Source organism: Myotis yumanensis, unplaced genomic scaffold (genome assembly GCF_028538775.1).
Source record: "Myotis yumanensis isolate MYYU_CA2020_CCGP unplaced genomic scaffold, mMyoYum1.0.hap1 SCAF_23, whole genome shotgun sequence".
Lineage (NCBI taxonomy): Eukaryota > Metazoa > Chordata > Mammalia > Chiroptera > Vespertilionidae > Myotis > Myotis yumanensis.
Window position 1 is genome coordinate 13,922,395 of NW_027223774.1, and position 21,922 is coordinate 13,944,316.

Below are 21,922 nucleotides of genomic sequence, written 5' to 3' on the forward strand. Positions count from 1 at the left end.
TCTCTCATCATTGATGTTTCTATCTCTATCTCCCTCTCCCTTCCTTTCTGAAATCAATAAAAGTATTTTTTAAAAATGTGCATGTACACAGAAGTATCAATATATGTATAAATTCACTTGTATATAATAATGACTCAAACACATTACCAACTGTATATGAGGTTTTATATAATTTTTACAGAAAGGTTTAAATTATTTCAAAACAACAAGTTTAAAGAAATGCAGGAGTTGGGAGGCTGGGTGAGAGAGGTACAAATTGGCAGTTACAAAGTAGTCCTGCGGATGTAAAGTACAGCATAGGGGATCTATATAATAAAAGTCTCATTGACTGTTACAGAATAGCCAGTCACTATGATGCCCACTGATCACCAGGGGCAGACGCTCAAGGTAGGAGCTGCCCCTGGTGGTGAGTGCGCTCCCACAGGGGGCATGCCGCTCAGCTGCCAGAAGCCAGGCTCACAGCTAGTGAGAGCAGCAGCAGTGGCGGGAGCCTCTCCCAACTCTGTAGCAGCGCCAAGGAGCAGCAAGCAGGGAGGCATTAAGGAGCGAGGATCCCAGACTGCGAAAGGGCGTAGGCCGGGCTGAGGGATTCCCTCCTCCAGTGCATGATTTTTGTGCATCAGGCCTCTAGTATAGTCAATATTTTAATAACTATGTATGGTGCCAGGTGGATACTAGACTTATTGGGGATCACTTAAGTTATATAAATGTCCAACCACTATGCTGTACTGCTATAATATTGAATGTTAACTGAAATTTAAAATTTTTTAAAAATATGATCAACTAGGAGTCAGCAAACTATAGCTTGTGGACCAAAACCAGCCTGCCACCTCGTTTAGTATGGCCCATGAACTAGTTTATATACCCTGGATGCTGTTCTCAGTGGTTAGAGCATTGGCCCTGGCACTGAAGGGTTGCGGGTTCAATTTCTGGTCAAGGGCACATACCTTGGCTTCAGGTTTGATCCCTGGCCCCAGTCAGGGCATGTGCAGGAGGCAGCCAATCCAGGTGTCTCTCTCACATCAATGTTTCTCTCTCTCTTTCTTTCTCTAAAAATCAATGGAAAAAAATATCCTCAGGTGAGGATTAACAACAAAAATAACAAAGAATGTATTCTACATTTTTAACAGATGGGGGAAATGAAGAGTATTTCATGACAATATATAATAAATTCAAATTTCAGTGTCCATAATAAAGTTTTATTGGAACACAAAAAATGCAAAATCCCATTGAGAGATAACTAGAATACCTAGCTAATGCATTTATACCTTTTTAAAAAAAAAAAAAAATGTGATCACATGAAAACCCCAAGATTTGTTTTCCAAATGAATATATTCTGGACATCATCCAACATCTTTTACTACAAATTTACCTTCTCCCATTTGATGTTTGCATAGTGTTCCTCTGAATCAATGAATTGTAAAACACTTTGACAATCAATGATTATTTCTATGTTTGTTTTTATAATCAATAATGCAATTAATGTTCATATACATGAACATTACAAACACAAATTCACTTCTGAAGAGCAAAGATTCACTTCTGGGGATATATTCTTTAATTTTGATCCAATATACTGTATGAAATAAAGCAATCATATTATGAGTCCTTGACTATAGGTAATTTTTAGTTAGTTATTTTATTCATTTCATTTTTCATACCTTTTAAGCTTTAGTAAAAAAAATAATGGTCACTGTAAATACATATAAATTGGAAGTTAATGAGAAAATAATCCAAAACCTTCCCTGATAGCCCCCAAACTAGATTGTATATGGCAAATAATCCTTTTCACACCTTCTTTTTTGGCATGCACTCATTTTGAAAGATCATTTACATCAACTGGATTTTACCAAGAGGGTTACAACATATTTCTCCCCTAAATATCAGTCCTATTCCTGGATTTATTAGATTTCAAGTGAAGAAATCCTGTAGAGAGCGCCTGGGAAAGGCCCCTGAGATGACAATCGTCTGAATCCAGTAGAGCCTGGCAGAGCCATGCCCTGGAAACATACCTTGCCAGAGGCAGGTGTGCTGTCAGTCTGACCTTTAGCTCAGGCACCAGGGGGTGGATTTCATTATCTAAATCCAGCCAGGCACCAGGAACAAACATGATTATCCAGCCCATCCAGAAGTGACGATTACAAAGAAGCCACACAAATGCACATACTTTATCTTAAACTTTGGTAAAACTTCCTGGTATCTTACTGTATAAAATAAATGCACTGTATCAGCTCTGGGTCCCTGTCTCTCCATCAGAGGACAGCTGTCCCACCCGGTCCCAGCTTTCCTACTGTCTTTGTGTCTCTCTCTTTCATTTTCTCAATCCGTCGCCCCTACTCAGGACTTCTGTCCACTCTCTAGCCGTGCTGGTCTCGGAAAAGAGAGAAATATTTATAAAATCCCTTTCCACTCTCAAAACTTTATAGTGTTTTATCCCCAGCATGGACTCTCCAAAAGCTAGATGTACAACCTGACTGAAGGCATGAATACATTTCTCATTCTTAACGATTCTTGCCAGAGTGGACTTTCTGATGGTGTGTGAGACGTGAGCGGTGACTGAAGTCCTTCCCACATACGTCACACGTGTACGGTTTCTCTCCAGTGTGGACTCTCAGATGGGCCTGAAGACGTGAACTCTGACTGAAGCCCTTCCCACACTCCTCACATTTAAATAGTTTCTCCCTAAGGTGAACACTCAGATGGACTCTAAGATTTGAGGGGAGACTAAAGGACTTACCACACTCCTCACACTTATGGGGCTTCTCTCCCGTGTGCACCCTCTGATGATGGCGAAGATTCAAGCTCCTGCCAAAGCCTTTCCCACACTCCTCACATGTGTAAGGTTTCTCCCCAGTGTGGCCTCTCTGATGGTATAGAAACTGTGAGCTGTACCTAAAGCCCTTGCCACAGACATCACATGTGTATGGCTTCTCCCCAGTGTGGACTCTCTGATGGGACTGAAGGCCAGAGGACTGACTGAAGCCCTTCCCACACACACCACACGTGTACGGTTTCTCTCCAGTGTGGACTCTCTGATGGACCCGAAAATCGATGGACTGACTGAAGCTCTTATCACACTTGTCACATTTATAAGGCTTCTCTCCTGAGTGGACTCGCTGATGAGCGTGAAGATTTGATCTCCAACTAAAGCCCCTCCCACACTCCTCACACTTGTATGGCTTCTCTCCCGTGTGAATTACTTGGTGCAGTTTAAGGTTGGAACTATAACTGAAGCCCTTCCCACACACCTCACATTTGTAGGGTTTCTCCCCAGTGTGGACTCTCTGATGGGTTTGCAGCTTTGAAGCCTGACTGAAGCCCTTCCCACAAGTTTCACATTTGAATCGTTTCTCCCCAGTGTGGACGTTCTGATGGACTTGAAGATTAGAAGCCTGACTGAAGCCCTTCCCACACTCCTTACATCTGTAGGGTTTCTCTCCTGTGTGAACCCGAAAATGGATGTGAAGATCTGTATTGCGAGTAAAGCCTTTCCCGCACACCTCACATCTGTACGGCTTCTCTCCCGTGTGGAGTCTCCGGTGGCATATTAATGGTGAATTGTGACTGAAGCCTTTACCACAGACATCACACTTATAAGGTTTCTCCCCAGTGTGGACCCTCTGATGGATGTGATAATGGGCGGCCTGAGTGAAGCCCTTCCCGCACTCCTCACAGGTATAGGGTTTCTCACCCCTGTGGACCCTCTGATGAACACGAAGATTAACACTCCAACCAAAGCCCTTGCCGCACTCTTCACATCTGTATGGCTTTTCTTCAGTGTGGACTCTCTGAAGGCATTGGAAGTTTGAACTCTGACTAAAGCATTTACCACACTCCTCACATTTATAAGTTTTCTCTCCAGTGTGAGTTCTGTAATGAATGGTGAGACCTGTGCTGCTACTGAATCCCTTGCCACAGCTGTCACATCTATAGGACTTTTCTCCTGCATGATTAGAATGAGAATGAAAGGAACTCTCATTGAAGCAATCACCGGAGTCATGACATTTCAAGAGTTTCTCTCCTGGGTGAATCCTCTGAGGAGCCTGCAGGTGTGAGTTCTGAGCCAAGCGTTTCCCTCCTGGGTGTGCAGTCCGGTGACTTGAAAGCCGTGAGCTGTAACTGAAGCCCTTCCCACACTCACTACAGAGATGCAGTTCTCTGCAGGGTAAATGCTGACTGACGCCATCGCTCATGCTGTTCCCACAGTCATTAGATTTGTAGGGTTCCTGTTCTGTGTGAATTTTAATATGATCACCAAGTAGTGATTTCTTCATGGCTTCGCAGGCATGCAGGTTATCTTTCACATGACTTTGCTTACCTCCATTCTGATTCTGTGACTCGCTCAGGTGTATATTCCCACAAGCATCCTCGACATGGAAACAGTCTTGATTTTCAACACAACAGGAGCCATCTCCTTTACATTTCACCACACCGCTCCCACTCCCAGAAGTCTGATCAGAACTGCCTCGTAGTAACTGGGAGCTCTCCCTCTGAGGACACCTGGTTGAATCACTTGCAATCTGTCTCCAGATTTGCCAGAATAGCTTTTCATGTGAAAGGTACTTTAATGCAACTTTCTGAAGAATCTCCACCTCATTCTGATTCTTGCTGCCTGTAAGAAAAAGCGGTATTCCAAGATGATGACAAGTGAAAGCTTTGCTCAGAAATGTCAGGATTTCACACTTAGACCATGGGGCAAGGCCTTCGTAAACCTAGGGGAGGGTCATCTCTGTACACCATTTGTCCTTTTCTTGCTTTCCCGTGCAGTTGAAGCAAAGAATGGAGTCGCCAGACTCTTACCCACCAAGTGTAAAGGTGACCCATTCAGAACCATAAGTCTAACATGTAACACCTGAGCTGAAGTCTGGACTCAGATGGCTGCAGAGCAACAGAGACAATCCCCATTCCAACCTACAGTGACATCAATTAAAAGCTGCTCAGCTTGTCCACAGTATTCCTATGACCAGTGGGATTCTACTCATTGGGCTACAAAAGCTCAGACTGTAGGCATACAATAGGATTTTAGGTCCTGGTAGAAATTACCTTCTAAGAGTAAATTTGGGAAATGGTTGGACTAATAACATTCATTGTTCTAAATCTGGAAGTAAATCAGGTCTCAGTAAGAAGTGGAAAAGGGCCGAAACCAGTTTGGCTCAGTGGATAGAGTGTCGGCCTGTGGACTGAAAGGTCCCAGGTTCGATTCCGGTCAAGGGCATGTACCTGGGTTGCGGGCACATCCCCGGTGGGGGATGTGCAGGAGGCAGCTGATCCATGTTTCTCTCTCATCGATGTTTCTGACTCTCTATCTCTCTCCCTTCCTCTCTGTAAAAAATCAATAAAATATGTTATAAAAAAAAAAAAAGAAGTGGAAAAGGGAAAACTAATCTGGTACAACTCAGGAAGAACCTGGGAAAAGGAAAGAAACAGCACAGTGCAGACTCTCAAAGGCAATCCTGACGAGGAAGAGAGGGAGGTCTCCTCGCCTTAGAAAGCTTTCTCGGGAGAGCTAGTACTGTGCTGTTTCTCATCCCCTCAGGTCTCTACTCAAATGTCACTCAGTTGGGTGAGGCCTTCCTTATCACTCAATATAAAATAATTCCTCCTCACCCCCATACACCTTTGATTCTTCCCATTTGCCTTTCCTGCTTTATTTTGCCCCACAGCACTTGCCTGATTGACTATATACTTCCTAAATTTTTCTTGTCGTTTTAGACCCACTAGAATGTAATGGTCACAGGAAAAACATGCATGTTTTCTTTACTGCTTTATCACGGCTGCAACAGAATTATTCAAATTGCTGAGAGGTATTAGTGAACTGTGAACCCGATTCCATATTGTGACAAATATTTTTTTAAAAAGAATAAAAACATGAGAAGTGTATCACAAGCTAAGGGTACCACAACTGTGTGAAATGCTTGTTTCAGCTACAGGCACATATGTAAATATGCACATACATTATATTGATGCTGGGTCAAGATGTAAAATATTTCTTATTGAAGGTCATGACTAAAAATAGTTGGAAGCCATTGGCTTAAAATGTTTAAGGTGAGGGAGAAGGGTACCAAATCCTTAAAAATTTATTGGAAAGTTAGATTCTAATAATACAGGCTAAAAAAGTCTCAGCGGGTATGTACACGGTTCTGGGTGTGGTGGGCTAACTGAATGGCCCTCAAAGACATCCACACCCCAATCCGTGGGTCCTGGGAACATGTTAATATTCCTGACAAAGGTGACTTCAGATGTGACCGAATTACGGCTCCTGAGAGGGGGGTTACCCTGGGTTATCTGGATGGGTCCAAAGTAATCACAAGTGTCCTTATAAGGGGGAGCAGGAGAGGACCCTCCGAGACCTCACCCTCTGCATCTATCCCTTTTGCTGGTGTGGAGACTATTGTCACAGTCCAGGCAAGAGATGACAGCACTCCCATACGAGTGAGTGGTAATCACAGATGCAGTGAGCAGATCAGCCGGTACCTGAAAGAACAGCCATGTGGTTCTCCCTGAAATTCCCATTTCTTTGAGTTTCTCTTTCCATCATCCAAAGGTTTTCTTCTGCCTCCAACTGGGTTGCCTTACCTGGTTTGAAGGGAAGATATCCTATGAAAAGGCAGATATATGTATATATGTAAGATGCGCAGAGAGCTAAAATAGATTTTGTTCAAATTCCATAATCCTCAGAACCTGTAAAGTGGTATTTTTAAGAACTTTTTGATCATGAACTATAATAATAAAGAAATTTAGCCGAAACCGGTTTGGCTCAGTGGATAGAGCATCGGCCTGCGGACTGAAGGGTCCCAGGTTCGATTCCGGTCAAGGGCATGTACCTGGGTTGCGGGCACATCCCCAGTGGGAGATGTGCAGGAGGCAGCTGATCGATGTTTCTCTCCCATCGATGTTTCTAACTATCTATCTCGCTCCCTTCCTCTCTGTAAAAAATCAATAAAATATATTAAAAAAAAAAGAAAGTAATAAAATCTTGATGAAATTCTAAAAAAAAAAAAGAAATTTAGGTCGTGACCTGGTTCATGTCTAGCCTATATAATAAAAGGCTAATATATGCAAATCGACCAAACGGCAGAACCACCAGTTGCAATGATGCACACTGACCACCAGGGGGCAGACACTCAATGCAGGAGCTGCCCCCTGATGGTCAGTGTACTCCCACAGGGGGAGCGCCACTCAGCCAAAAGTCTTGAGCTGGGCTCATGGTAGGCGAGCAGAGGCGGTGGTGGGGGCTTCTCCCACCTCCACCACAGTCAGACATCCCCCGAGGGCTCCTGAACTGAGAGAGGGCGCAGGCCAGGCTGAGGAAACCCCTGCCAAGTGCACGAATTTTGTGGACCAGGCCTCTAGTATATAGATAAAATTAGATTTAGCCATTGTCTATTTCCATTGAATTTCTCACAAGCTCACACCACTCACTGCAAATGGACATAGTATAGACTGCAATGTGAGCAGGCAGGTCTTGATACAAAACACTGATAGAATAAAATAGAAAAAGGATAGGACCTATTTCATGGGGGGGGAAAAGTAATGCCAATGCAGGGGTGGACAAAAGTATGATACAGTTGCTCATATGGAAAAGCTTTAAATCAAAAGAATTCACTCACAGCTGTAAACTTCCTTTTGCCTACCCCTGTGCTAAGTTGATTCCATGACCTATCAATGGATCACGACCATAATTTGAAAGATGAAGTATTTGAACGACAAAGTATAAAAGCTAAGCTGCCCGTTTATAATTCATTTAAAATAGGGCTTCTCAGCCCAGGCAGTGTTGATAGTTTGGACTGGCTAGTTCCCTGCTGTGGGGTTGTCCTGTGCATTGAAAGCGGTTTAGCGGCATCGCTAGTCCCCATACATTGCCAAATGTCCTTTGGGGGGGGGGGGGGGAGGAGGGAAAGGTAACAAGATTTTTCCCTGAGCAGGAAGACCAGGAAAACCTTTGCCTGTAATCCCAGGGGTTAGAAAAACTGTGTCTTCAAGGTCAGGGAACTATTTCAAAAGGTCCAACATTCTGAACTGAGGACACAGAGACTCTCAAAGGGCCTGAGATTCAGTGTCACAGAGCGCCTGTCCTCACCCACTGAGACCAGGTTCCGGAAGTTCTCCAGCATCACGTCTCGGTACAGCTTCCTCTGCACAGGGTCCAGCAGCGCCAGCTCCTCCTCCGTGAAGACCACAGCCACGTCCTTGAAGGTCACTGCCTCCTACAACACCAAACACACTCCACCTAAATCTTGCAAAAAAGGCCCATGAAGGCACCATCGACAAGTTAAAGGAGGTTACCAAAAAATCGTTAGAGAGATGGAGGACCCCAGGCAGTTTTTAGTCAACAGTTGTCCCTCTCTCACTACCTCTCCCTGTCTCCCTACAAATCTTGGGCTCTGTCACTGTTTTTAACGTTTGCAAAGTTCACAGGCCTTCAGCAATCCTCCAAGACAGGTCTATAGCTTATAGCTCTTCATCTGTGTTCTGAAGACACATGCCACAGCTGATGAAGGAACAGGCTGAGTTCAAATGCCAAGGTATTAATTACAAGATGTTGGACAAATTCCTTAACCTCTAACAATCTCCACTTCCTCTTCTCTACAATGGTGTCTAAATTACAAGATGTTTGAAAGGATTAGATGAGTGAATATATGTAAAGTAGTTAAAATGGTGCCTGGCACATAACAAATACTAAGTAAGTTTGAACAACTGGTATCGTTATAGACTCTTCCATTCCATTTTGGGATTGCAGGGTATAGTATTCCTTAGAACTGACCATTTATCTTTGTTTTTTGATGGTTTTTTTGGTTCTGGTTGTTCTTGTAATGGTTTATCTTTAATTAATACAAATATATAATTAATTACGGATTTTTTACTTATAATCAATGCTGCAAAGATCCTTTTACAGAGATCTTAGCTAAGAAGTAGCGACTGCAAAGTCATAGAATAGAATATGAGGTTACAAATTTGAAAGCAGAATGGCAAATAGCAGATTTCCCTCTCTAAAGGTTTTCCCAAGTTACCTTTCTTTTTTTTTTTTCTTTTTAAATATATTTTATTGATTTTAGACAGGAAGAGAAAGGGAGATAGAAATATCAATGATGAGAGAGAATCATTGATTGGCTGCCTCCTGCACGCCCCCTACTGGGGATTGAGCCCGCAACCCAGGCATGTGCCCTTGGCCAGAATCGAACCTGGGATCTTTCAGTCTGCAGGCTGACGCTCTATCCATTGAGCCAAACCAAATAGGGCCCAAGTCACCTTTCATGTGAGAATACAAATGTCCCTGAATCTCTAGACCAGCGGTTATCAACCTGCGGGTCTCGACCCCTTTGGGGGTCGAACGACCCTTTCACGGGGGTCGCCTAAGACCATCGGAAAACACATATATAATTACATATTGTTTTTGTGATTAATCACTATGCTTTAATTATGTTCAATTTGTAACAATGAAATTGGGGGTCACTACAACATGAGGAACTGTGTTAAAGGGTCGCGGCATTAGGAAGGTTGGGAACCACTGCTCTAGACTCTGGACAAATAGGACATAATTCCTTTAAAAAAAATTTGACAACCTAAGTGAAGTAAAGTTTTTATTAACATTTACACACATTTAGTTACTAGTGATCATTATTTTCTACATAAATTTACTTTATTTTTTGTGTGGCTCATTTCTTTTACTCATATTCCCTTGAGTTTATCTTACTAACCTTAATAAGCATTGTCAATAGTAAGCCTTTATCTAGTATGTATAAGTATATCCTGTCAATTCTAATTTTGCAAATGTATAAGTATGAGTGCATGTGAGAAAGGGATATGGGAAAGTGAAAATAGCTAGTTTGTAAAAGAGGGTAGCAACAATGGAAATTATTTTTGTCTATTTCAGATTTGTATTATCTTTTTCAGATTATTTTGTGAAATAATAAAGATACAATAAAACAAACAAAACACACACACACACACACACACACACACAGAGTCTAGCGCACAACATGCACTCAAGATCAGTTGTTTTCCATGAACCTTTCCAAGGAAGAGAAAAAAGATGTGCCTAATCTTTGAGAAATAAAATCACATCTTAGGAGACAGAAAGGAATGCCTTACTTACCTGAAACTTGGTCATTTTCTCCTGCTCCTTCTGGGGAACGTCAGAGTCCTGAGAAGGCATAACTGGGGAAGGACAAAGAAGCCATGAGCCTGGCTGGTGTGGCTTCAGTGGCTGAGCGTCAACCTATGAACTAAGAGGTTCCATTCCCCATAAGGGCACATACCCAGTTGTGAGCCCGATCCCCAGTAGGGGGCGTGCAGGAGGCAGCTAATCAATGATTCTCATCATTGATGCTTCTCTCCCTCTCTCCCTCTCTCTTTCTCTCTGAAATCAATAAAGATACATTTAAAAAAAAAAAAAGAAGCCATGAGCCACAGGCCTGGGCTCCCATAAGCCCATGTGGACCTTTGAAGAAATTACAAAAGAGCACTCCTACTTCCAGGCAGATGCAGCCACATACGGTTTGATAAGCGGAGCATGGAAGAGACCACTGCTACTAATGGGTTTGTCCGCCAGGGACCACTGGATAGTGAACAATCTGCACAACCAAATGCAGTATCCCTACTGTAAGGGTTTCTGACCCTGGGATGGTAAGAAGTGAGAGGCACTGTAACAACACAAGGGTTAAAAAAAAGTACACTCTGGAGTCAGGGGCCTAGGTTTATTTATTTATTCTATTTTCTATATTCTTATTCTTATTATTTATTATACTATCTAAGTCTATATATTGGCTTATCTCATAGAAGAGAGAGCACCTGAGAAAGTTAGACTCTGTTGCTATAGCAAGCTCAAATTGTGTTATACCAGTGGTTCCCCACCTTTTTTTGGCCATGCCCCACCTAAGCAGCTCTAAAATCCTGAAGCCCCCCCGTAACATATAATTCTTACTATTCAAAAAGTGAACTCCTTTTTAAAAAAAAAAGAAAAAAAAAGTGAGCTCCTATTCATGTGGAGGAAGCCTAAAAAGCCATTAACTTGGTCTAAACAAGCTTCCAAAGAACGTGGCATCCATGAAAGAGAAAAATAAAAGAACGAAAGGACAGTTGAAGGACTGAGGAAGAAATCACTAAGAAATTGTTAAAAATAATAATAATAATATGAAGTGATGTGAAAAAATAGCAAATAAAGTTTCAAAATCAAACCAAACCTCTCTGCACCTCACTTTGGTCATCCGCACTATAATAGGCTAAGAATCGTATATTATACCCATTTCATACAGTTGTTCCCGGGACTAAATGAATAGATGGGAAGTTCTAAGAACCAGGAATCCCGTAGCTACAAAAAGGGCAGATAACACTTTGCATCATAAACTGTACAGATGTCCTCGACTCAGGTTGCAGTTATGTCCCGATAAACTCATTGTAAACTTGAAAATATTGTAGGTCAAAAATGCAGTTAAGCCGTGGCTGGATAGCTCAGCTGGTTAGAGCATGGTCCTCATACACCAAGGTTTCCCATTTGAAGTCCGGTGAGGGCACATAAGAGAAGCAGCCAATGAATGCACAAATAAGTGGTTGATCTTCGTCTGTCTGTCTCTCTCTCTCTCTCTCTAAAAATCAATACAAAAACATTTTTATTTTTATTTTTTTTTTTCAATCAAGCTTTTAATGAAAAGATCATAAAATAACAGTTTCTCATCACTGTACATTAAGACTGCACACTTCTGAATGGAGAGATCAGTCGTAGGTGAGTTGCTTTTCTATGACACTTGAGGGCTGCGTACTTGCAGCTCTGACCTGAATTTATCCAAACTCTCGAGGGAAGTGAACTCAACGTGATGACTGACAGCGGCGGTGGAAAAACATTTTTAAATGCAGGTAATTGATCTGTCTCTTTTCCTCCCTCTTTAAAAATCAATTTAAACATTTTTAAATGCAGGTAATACACTGAACGTACTGAACATCACAGCTCAGCCTAGCCTAAATGTGCCCAGAGCACTTACATTAACCTACAGTTGAGCATTTATCTTGAGTTTCATCTCAAGAGTAAAATACACATTATCCAAAAAATGCTGGCAGCACAGCTGGCTGGGAGCTGTATCTTGCTGCTGCCGCCCAGCACCGTGAGAGTGTGTTGTAGCACATATCGCTAGCCCAGGAAAAGATCAAAATTCAAAATATAGTTTCTTTTTCTTTTTTTTTTTTTTTTTTTTTGGTGCCCTTGGCCGGAATCGAACCTGGGACCCTTCAGTCCGCAGGCTGACACTCTATCCACTAAGCCAAGCCAGCTAGGGCTCAAAATATAGTTTCTACTGAATGCACGTTGCCTTTGTACCATCGTAAAGTCAAAAAAAAATCCCAAGTAGAACCATGATAAGTTGGGGACTGCCTGGATTTGCAAATGTCCTTCCCAACAAAATACAACTATAAAGACCTGAAATTTCATTTATTATTGCTCTCCTATGAAAGTCACCTTGAAAATCTGGAAGCCCTAATTCTCACTTAAAATTTCTTCTTACCTAATAATATATTGCCCAGCTAATAACATTTTGTTGACGCTGGTATTAGTTTTCTAAAAAGTGTCATTTCGGGTCAGTTTATTTCGTGCAGCCAGAAAAGGCTATTGGTAAATAAACCTTTCATCCTATGTGCATGGAGATGAAGAAAAACACACAGCGAAGAGAAAGAAAAGTCAAGAAACATGGAAGACAGATTGAGAGGCCCTAACGCAGTGGTTCTCATCCTGTGGGTCGCGACCCCTTTGGCGGTCCAACGACCCTTTCACAGGGGTCGCCTAAGACCATCCTGCATATCAGATATTTACATTATGATTCATAACAGTAGCAACATTACAGTTATGAAGTAGCAACGAAAATAATTTTATGGTTGGGTCACAACATGAGGAACTGTATTTAAAGGGCCAGAAGGTTGAGAACCACTGCCCTAACGTGTCTAACAGGAGCTTGAGAAGAGAATGGAAAACAATGGCAGGTCTTATTTCAAGAGATAAGTGCTGAGTTCACCAACAGAAATCCTGAACAGTACAAATAAAAACAAATGACAGTGAAACTCAGGAATGCAACGGACTAAATAAACCTAAAAACAACAAAAATCCTTCAAAATCCCACAAAGAAAATACAGTTTACCTAACAGAAATGACCATTAGACTGAAACGGGGAAACAGAATGGGGAGCTGAGACAACTGAATAATGTCTCGAAAATGCGGAAAGTAACCGTCAACCTGAAGTTCTACACTCACCTACATGGTTACCTACATGAGGGAGGAACAGCCAATGACAGGTTAGCTGAACATCACTGAAGTGAATTTACGACTAAATGAACTCCGAAAGAAGCAACGGTAAGAAAGCATTTGTAAATATATTTGGTAATATCATTTTTTTTAAATGCCCAAAAATGATTAGACAAAGTTGAAGAGGGGTTAGAATAAAAATATATATCTGTAACCTTTTTAACTTAGCCTACGTTAAAAAAAAAAAAAAGGTGGTGGTGGACAGCCTTATCAGATTTTAAGTACACTTTCAGTCTCTATATTTTTCAGAATGAAAAACCATGCTTATTTAGTATTTGTTGAGCGAGATAATCATTTTTAAAAATTAAAAAAATCCACGCCCATAATTTCAAAACCCCTTGAGAACAAATAAAAGGAAATAAACTGAACTGAGCCCTAGCCGGCTTGGCTCAGTGGATAGAGTGTTGGCCTGCGGACTGAAGGGTCGCAGGCTCGATTCCAGCCAAGGGCACGAGCCCCCGTTTCGGGTTTGATCCCTAGTGGGGGGCAAGCAGGAGGCAGCCGACCCATGATTCCCTCTCATCATTGATGTTTCCCCCTCTCTCTCTCTCTCTCTCTCTCTCTCTCTCTCGCCCTCTCCCTTCCTCTCTGAAATCAATAAAAATGTTTTTTTTAAAGTTCTAAAAAAAAACTGAACTGAGGGCAAGAGAACAAAAGAAATGCAAAGCGTAGTCAATTTAAAATATAAATATACATTTAAAATGTGTGTGTGGTAGTAACACACACACGCATATGAAGAAGCAAATTAAGCTTCTCCGGCTTATTCAACAAGCATCTGAACACGCTCCCGGTTGTAATTTACGGAGGGAAGGAAACCTTCCGACTGAAATGACAGACGGGACAGTCCCAGGGTGTGTGGCGGGCGGTGCTGCGCGGGGCCCCGAAGTCCCCCCCTCCTCCCGCCGAATTCGGGGGTGAAGGGAAGGATGAGGGGGGCTGTGCCATTGTGTCTGCCTCCCGGACGAACCCAGGAGGCACGTGCGGGCACGAGCTGGGGAGAGGCGCTGCCTGCTAAACGGAGATGACAACTCAGTCCAGCCCGGGAGGAGCGCGGTGTCGGGGAGCACAGGGGCCCCGGCCCCCGCTCCCGGAGCCCGACCTCCGCTCTCCCTTCGCTGGGGAGGGAGTGCCGTCCCCCTCACCCGAGGCCGCCACGGCCCTTCGCTACGGACACGCTTAGTCTCCTGCACCGCATCACGCCCTCCCGGGAGGCGCTCCCCGCCGTATTGCAGAGATAACACCCCGCCCCGCGTCTCACCGACGGCGCAGCCGCGCGGCCCGGTTCGCGGGGCAGACGAGCCTCCGCCCTCAGCCGCTTCGCCTCCGCGGGCGGCGCCGACTCCCCCGTCCCGAGACCGACAGTAGCGACTGGTCCCACGCTCACCTCCCGGACGCAAAACACGGGGGTAGGTGACCTTGCCTTCCCGGCCGGAAGTGCCTCCGACTACAGGGCCGGAACTACACTTCCCAGAAGTCAAAGTTGGGGACTACATTTCCCAGAACCTCCAGCGGAGGAATAACAAGTCCACCCCCCATTAATGCCATTAAAAAAAACAACAACAGTGCCTGGGGACTCAAGGATCCCAGGTTCGATTCCGGGCCCAGGGCATGTACCTTGGTTGCGGGCACATACCCAGTGGGGAGTGTGCAGGAGGCGGCTGATCCGATGTTTCTCTCTCATCGATGTTTCTAACTCTCTATCCCTCTCCCTTTCTCTCTGTAAAAAATCAATAAAATATATTTTTTAAAAAACAAACAAACAAAAACAAAAAATCACCAAACTCTCGGAGTTCCCGGTCTGCAACTTCCAGAAATCCCTTTAATGGCTTCTCGCAGTTCTTATGAAGGGTTAATATGGTGGATGGTGTGTGGGCAGGCTCAATAGCCATCTCAGAGAGTGGATAAAGAAAAACCAAATTTCTTTAAGGAAAGGGGATAGGGAATGGGATACCCAAAGGGTAGAGCTGCACAGCACCCAGCCAATGGGACGTCAGGTCCATGATGGCAGCACCTGGGGGCTGGAGTTTCATCTTTACACTAGAGGCCCGGTGCACGAAATTGCACACAGCTAGGGTCCCTAGGCCTGGTCCGCAATCCAGGCCAATCAGGGCCTTCCGGCTGCTGGCAGGCACCTTCCTTCATTCCACGCCGCCCCCTGGTGGTCAGCGCACATCATAGCAAGCAATTGAACTCCCGGTCTCCCGGTTGAACTCCCGAGGGGACACATGGCATATCCTATCTAATAATAGACAAACATGGTAATTGACCGTACCTTTGTTACGTCTCCCATTGGCTAATCAGCACGATATGCAAATTAAGTGCCAACAAAGATGGCGGCTAATTTGCATACTGCAGGCAGGGCGGGACAGCGCCATCCCGCCTGCCCTGCCACCATCCGGGCCTGCTATCTGCGATCCTGGGCGGGGAAGAGGGTTCCCGTGTGCGACTGGACCCAGGGCGGCCGGGCGGGGCAGCAGCGATCCATGTTTGACCCAGGGCGGGGCCCCAACCCCCGAATCTGCCGTGCACTGTGCGTGACAAGGGCCGCGCCCCAACCCCCAGATTGGCCCTGTCCTGTGCGCAACCAGGGGCAGGGCCCCAACCCCCGGATTGGCCCTGCCCTGTGTGCAACCAGGGGCAGGGCCCCAACCCCTGGATTGGCCCTGCCAAGTGCACGACCCGGGGTGGCTCCCCAACCCCCGGATAGGCCCTGCCCTGTGCACGACCTGGGGCAGTGCCCCAACCCCCGGATAGGCCCTGCCCTGTGCACGACCAGGGGTGGTGCCCCAACCTCCCTATTGGCCCTGCCCTGTGCGCAACCCAGGGAGGCAGGGCAGACACCTAGGGATCGGCCTGCCATCTGCCACCCGGAAAGTGGGCCTAAGCCAGCAGGTGGTTATTTCCCAAGGGGTCCCAGACTGTGAGAGGGCACAAGTGGGGCTAAGGGACACCCCCCCCCCCCCCCCCCCCCCCCCCGCTGCCAGTGCACAAATTTTTGTGCACTGGGCCTCTAGTATATATATAGATGCAGTCTCTTGCCCTCAGTGTGTCTGGGGAATGAGTTGGTGAGCTTGGAATTCGGATGGAATGCAGGTGTGCGATCAGGTGTCTTTAGGACAGTTTCAGTTCCCTATGAGGTCTGCCTCCTGGTGTCCAGCAAGTTTTTCCTGGTCTTTTGTTTTCCTGTGGTGGGAGTTGAATCTGCAACCTTTTGCTGTGCAGGCTGATGCTCTAATCACTGAGCCAAACTAGCCAGGGCTAATGGTATTTTTTATTTTTATTAAATGCTAGTGCCCGGTGCACAGATTCGTGCACATTGAAAGGAAATTAATTAGAAGGTGGCTGGCGGGGTGGGACTGGGCAAGATGCGCTGGACACACCCTGAGCCAACCTCTGGCGGCCACTCCCCAGCCTGGGGCGGTGCCACAGCTCGAAGGGTGTCTGCAGAGTGAGTGGTACCCCTCTGGCAGGTGGGATCCCTCAGCCTGGTCTGTGGAGATTGGGCCAAAACCGGCTCTCCGACATCCCCTCGAGGGTCCCAGATTGCAAGAGGGCAGTTCTCAGGTGACGCACCCCAGAATCAAGCTCCCTCCTCTCTGGTTCCGGGTCCGTCACCCAAGAACCACTACTGCCAAGTCACCGCAGCTTGGCAGCTCCTGCATTGAGCATCTGCCCCCTGTTGGTCAGTGCACATCATACCTACTGGACAGTCAGATGGTCGGACAGTCGCTTAGCCTTTTATATATATAGATGTTTTTATTTATTTTAGGGAGAGATAGAAACATGGACCAGCTGCCTCCTACACACCAGCCCACAACCTGGGCATGAGCCCAAACTGGGAATTGAATTGGTGACTGCTTGGTGCTTGGGTTGGTGCTCAACCACTGAGCCATATCAGCTGGGCTTAGTTTTAACTAGACCCGGATAAAGCCAGAAGCTGCTTTCTCAGGACTAGTGTCATATGCAGAGAATGACAAACGTTCTCCAAAATCCTAAATAACAATGTTGTGAACTCCGTGTAGTATCCCTATCTTCATACACTTCATACGTGATCAGATATATATCAGAGGTCATAAAATTAGTTCTGTAAAGAGCCAAGTAGTAAGTAAAAGACCATATGATCTCTCACAACTACTCAACTCCACCATTTTGCATGACAATAGTGGTCATGGCTGTTTCAATACAATTTTATTTACAAATATAAATGGTGGCCAGATTTGACCCAGGGACCATAGTTGCCAATTCCTAGATTAAATTCTAAAAGGATATTGGAATGTTGAAGTAGACCCGAGCTGGGGCCATAAAAGTGTGTTGATGGTCCTAACACATGAAACTAAACTTCTTTTATGTTTACTAATATGTAGAGAAAAAAAGCACATGGTGGCTTAATGGGCATTTATTAGGTGCCACCAGGCGTGTTGATTTGCTCCAGCAATAAAACCACATTTGGAGCTGCAACTGGACTCAATTCCTAATTAAGTTTACAATAATCCCATGTCATTATCCAAGATTCACCTGTATTCCGCACAGGTCAAATGAGTGAATTGAATGGGGATGTGATAGAAATCATGACCACTGCAATTTTCAATATACTGATCGTGGCATTAATCTCGGTAACCCCTCTAGGGATATGGTACTGCTTTTGGTTTTCTATTTTGATACATATGAGGCAGTTCTAGTGTTTACTTGTCCTTTCTTACCAAATAGCCCTTATTACGTGGGACAGGGAATTAATGTGAGAATTCCTCCAGTTGTTGAATATTTCTTTTTTTTTTAATATATCTTTTTTATTGATTTCAGAGAGAAAGGGAGAGGGAGAGAGAAATAGAAATAGAAATATCAATGATGAGAGAGAATCATTGATCTGCTGCCTCCTGCATGCCCCCAACTGGGGACTGAGCCCGCAACCCAGGCATGTGCCCTTGACCAGAATCGGACCTGGGAACCTTCAGTCTGCAGCCTGACGCTCTATCCACTGAGCCAAACCAACTAGCGCTGAATATTTCTATTGCAACTCTGCATTCTGGAACTTGGGAAAACAACCATAGGATGGGGTCAGGGATCTGTTCAGACCACTACATAGGGGCCTGAGCAAAAACATCCATTATTTGTCTTGTATAAGCTCCTCTCCTAACTGGGGGACTACAGTGCCATTTTGGGGGTTCCAGAAAATGTCAGTTCTAGTGTCCAGTAATACCTTCATATTCCAGTTATTGTACTTACCCAGTGCATCCCTCCAAAAAATATGGCTGTAAGTCACTTTGAGAAAGCCTAGGATGATTTATGGTATATAGTTTGGGAAGTATAATAGTCATTCCTCAAGGAGACCCAACTTGACCCTCATTCCAGATGTGCTGGAAATGAAAACCAACTCATGTTATGAAATTGACTGAGGATCCACAACTCTCATGTTGATTCAAGTTAGATTTATGTTCACCAGACCTGGAACTTTTCCACTTATTCAGATCAAGCAGGATATTGGCAGGCTTCCTATGAGTAGGCTAGCCTGAGGGACAATACAATCAAGAAGCCAATGCAAAAATCTCTGTGAACCAAACCATTCTGATGATATATATCCCTTTGGATTTACTGTTCGTAATGACAAACTCAATCAGTTTGTTTCTGCCAGTGAAATGTCTCCACTTGACCTCTGGTGCCCCAGCATCCCATCACCCTCACTGAATTCAGGGAGCCCCATTTTAATGTCAAAACTTCCTTCTCTCACTCCTGGCCTGTAGCGAAGGGTCATTATAGCTCTCCAAGATTGCCAATGCTCCCCTAGGTTGTTGTATATCTTCTACAGCAGTGTTTCTCAACTGCAGACAAATTTGCCCCTTCCTTACTCCCCCCCCTCCCCACCTCAGGGACATTTGGCAGTATCTTGAGACATTATTATTATTATTATTATTTTACAACTTGGGAAAAAGAGAATGTGCTACTGGCATCTGGTGGGTAGAGGCTAAAGATGCTGCTAAACATCCTACAAAGTACAGGACAGCCCCCAAGAATGAAAAATTATCCAACAAAATGTCAATAATGTCAAGGTTGAGAAACTTTCTATAACATAATTAGAAAGTTCTGGCAATTAAAAAATATATAATTTTATTGATTTCAGAGGAAGGAAGAGGGAGATAGAAACATCAATGAGAGAATCATTGATCAGATGCCTCCTGCATGATCCCCTGACTGGGAATCGAACCTTGACCTTCTGGTTCATAGGTCGATGCTCAACCACTGAACCACACTGGCAGGGCAATTCTGGCATTTTGACTTTAGCATAAGTTAACTTTGACCCAGGTTTCAGTCATTCAACTAAGCAAACTGTTGAAGGCATTCCCAGGTAGCTAACACTCTAAGTCTGCAAATGGTGTTCAATGCACCCATATCAACAAATCCAGCCTAATCCAACATTACATTATTTCCACCTGATTTGATACCCATAAGATCCACAATATACATTTGTCAGGTTTCTGTTGATATCTATATATACAAAAAGCCAGTGACAGGAATACTGTAACAACCAGAATGACTGGTTGCTATGATGCCAGCTGTGGCCAGCAAACTGGCTGGATCGTGGGTGGGGCCAGCAGCCAACCTCCTGCGGCCCCTCCCCTGGGCCATCCCCGCCCCCGATCGCCCCCCTACCCCAATAGAGGGCGGAGCTGGCCAGCCAGGGTAAAGGGCGGGGCTGGCCAGCCAGGGGAGGGGCTGCAGGAGGTTGGCTGGCCGGCCCCGCCCTGGAGGGGCCCCCACCACTGTGATTGGCCCTCAACCCCTCCCCCTGGCTGGCCCCACCCCTGATCGCTCCCCTTACCCCAATAGGGGGTGGGGCCAGTCAGCCAACCTCCTGCAGCCCCTGCCTGGCCCCACTCCAGATCGGCCCCCCCCACCCCAATTAGGGGTGGGGCTGGCCAGCCAAACACTCACAGCCCCTCCCCCCAGCCACTGGCCCCAGATCGGCCCCCCCCACCGCATTCGGGGCAGGGCCAGTCAGCCCAGCACCCACAGCCCCTCCCCATGGCTGGCCCCACCCCATCAGCTCCCACCACCCTGATTGGCCCGTGGCCCCTCCCCCCAGCCAGCACCACACCCGATCAGCCCCCCCACTCCAATCTGGGCAGGGCTGGCAGGCTAACTGCCCGCAGCCCCTCCCCCTGGCTGGCCCCACCCCCAATCTTCCCCCCACACACCAATGGGGGCTGAGGTCAGCCAGCCAACCACCCCGGCCCCTCCCCCTGGCCACTAGCCCCTGATTAGCCTCCCCACTTGGGGGCGGGGCCAGCTGTGGGGAGGGGCTGTGGGCGGTGGGCTGGACGGCCCCTCCCAATCCGTCCCCCCACCCCAATTGGGTGGGGCCAACCAGCCAATTGCCCATGGCCTGCCACCTCCTCCTCCCAACAGGCCTGGCCTCACCCATGCACGAATTTGTGCATGGGGCCTCTAGTATATTATAAAAACCCTTATTTTGACAGATACGTATTTCCTCATGGTCATACTTTATACCTGACTAGAGGCCCAGTGCAAGAAATTTGTGCATGGGTAGGGTCCCTAGTGGTTGCCGGCTGCCAACTGGGGCCTCCCTTCATTCCATGCCACCTCCTGGTGGTCAGCGTACATCATAGCGAGCAATTGAACTCCCGATCGATTGAACTCCCAAGGGGACACTTTGCATATTAGGCTTTTATATATAGAGATGGCTTCCACACTTAGATCCCCCTCTGTGGCATGCAAAGATTTGAATCTGTATAGGTCTAGGAAAGTGGGGTGGGGTGGAGGCAAGTCTTGAGAACCTATAGTTCACTGCAAGGAAACTATCTATCTCAAGAGAGATCATTACAGGTCCTTCAGGCAAGGGGAGACTAACTCAGAGTTGGGAGGAAAGCCTCCTTTTAATGGCAAAGGAGGCTCAGCTAAATTTAGAGGTCAAAGGCCTCAGCTTTGTTGGAATCTGGTCATACAGTCCATCTGTTTTTCAGGAGTCTATTCCTTCCCATTGATGCCCTATGACGTAGGAGAATCTACAGGGTTGTGAGTGAGCCACTGACTGGATTTGCCTTTCAGTCCTTTAAAAAAATGCTGCTTAGTCCTAGCTGGTTTGGCTCAGTGGATAGAGCGTTGGCCTGCGGGCTGAAGGGTCCCAGGTTCGATTCCCGTCAAGGGTACATGCCTGGGTTGCGGGCTCGATCATCATTGATGTTCCTCTCTCTCTCCCTCTCCTTCCCTCTCTGAAATCAATAATAAATATATTTTTTAAATGTTGTTTATATATAACAAGTCCCCCAAAGTATTAATATGTAGCCAATCTCAAAGCAAAGATAGGAAAATTCTCCAGAGGCAAAAAAGGGAAAAATTGAGTCCATGGTATCAAGTGGGAGTTGAAACTGAATTACCTACAAAGGTCAAGAAAACTGGATACATAACTAGAGGTTTAATCTTTGGTGTGATGGTAGTCAATGTTAGAGCAGCCACGCACATTGGGAGTGAATAGTGAATACCCAACATCACAAACAAAAGAGCAGCTCTTTCATTGCCTGTGAAATGTTTGTCACTACTAACTCTAACACTTAAATCCCTGTTGTGATATCTTTGAAAAAAAATCAATCGTCTGGTGCCTTATTGCAAGATTAACAAACTCAA

General features: G+C 45.4%; 1 protein-coding gene across 4 annotated transcripts in view; it reads right to left on the bottom strand.

The window, feature by feature from the left end:
- Nucleotides 1-1,620: 1,620 nt before the first annotated feature.
- The window catches only part of LOC138999701 (zinc finger protein 227-like), a 36,678-nt gene continuing 16,376 nt past the window's right edge, over nt 1,621-21,922 (bottom strand). Inside the window, exons 1-5 of one of the 4 annotated variants that reach the window (XM_070401901.1) lie at nt 14,670-14,700; nt 10,097-10,158; nt 8,081-8,207; nt 6,475-6,597; nt 1,621-4,612 (exon numbers count right to left, since the gene is read on the bottom strand). In XM_070401901.1, the coding sequence (XP_070258002.1) occupies nt 2,502-4,612; nt 6,475-6,597; nt 8,081-8,207; nt 10,097-10,156 (2,421 nt within the window). In that variant the 5' untranslated portion in view covers nt 10,157-10,158; nt 14,670-14,700 and the 3' untranslated portion in view covers nt 1,621-2,501. The other 3 variants (XM_070401902.1, XM_070401900.1, XM_070401903.1) reach the window with 3 other exon arrangements.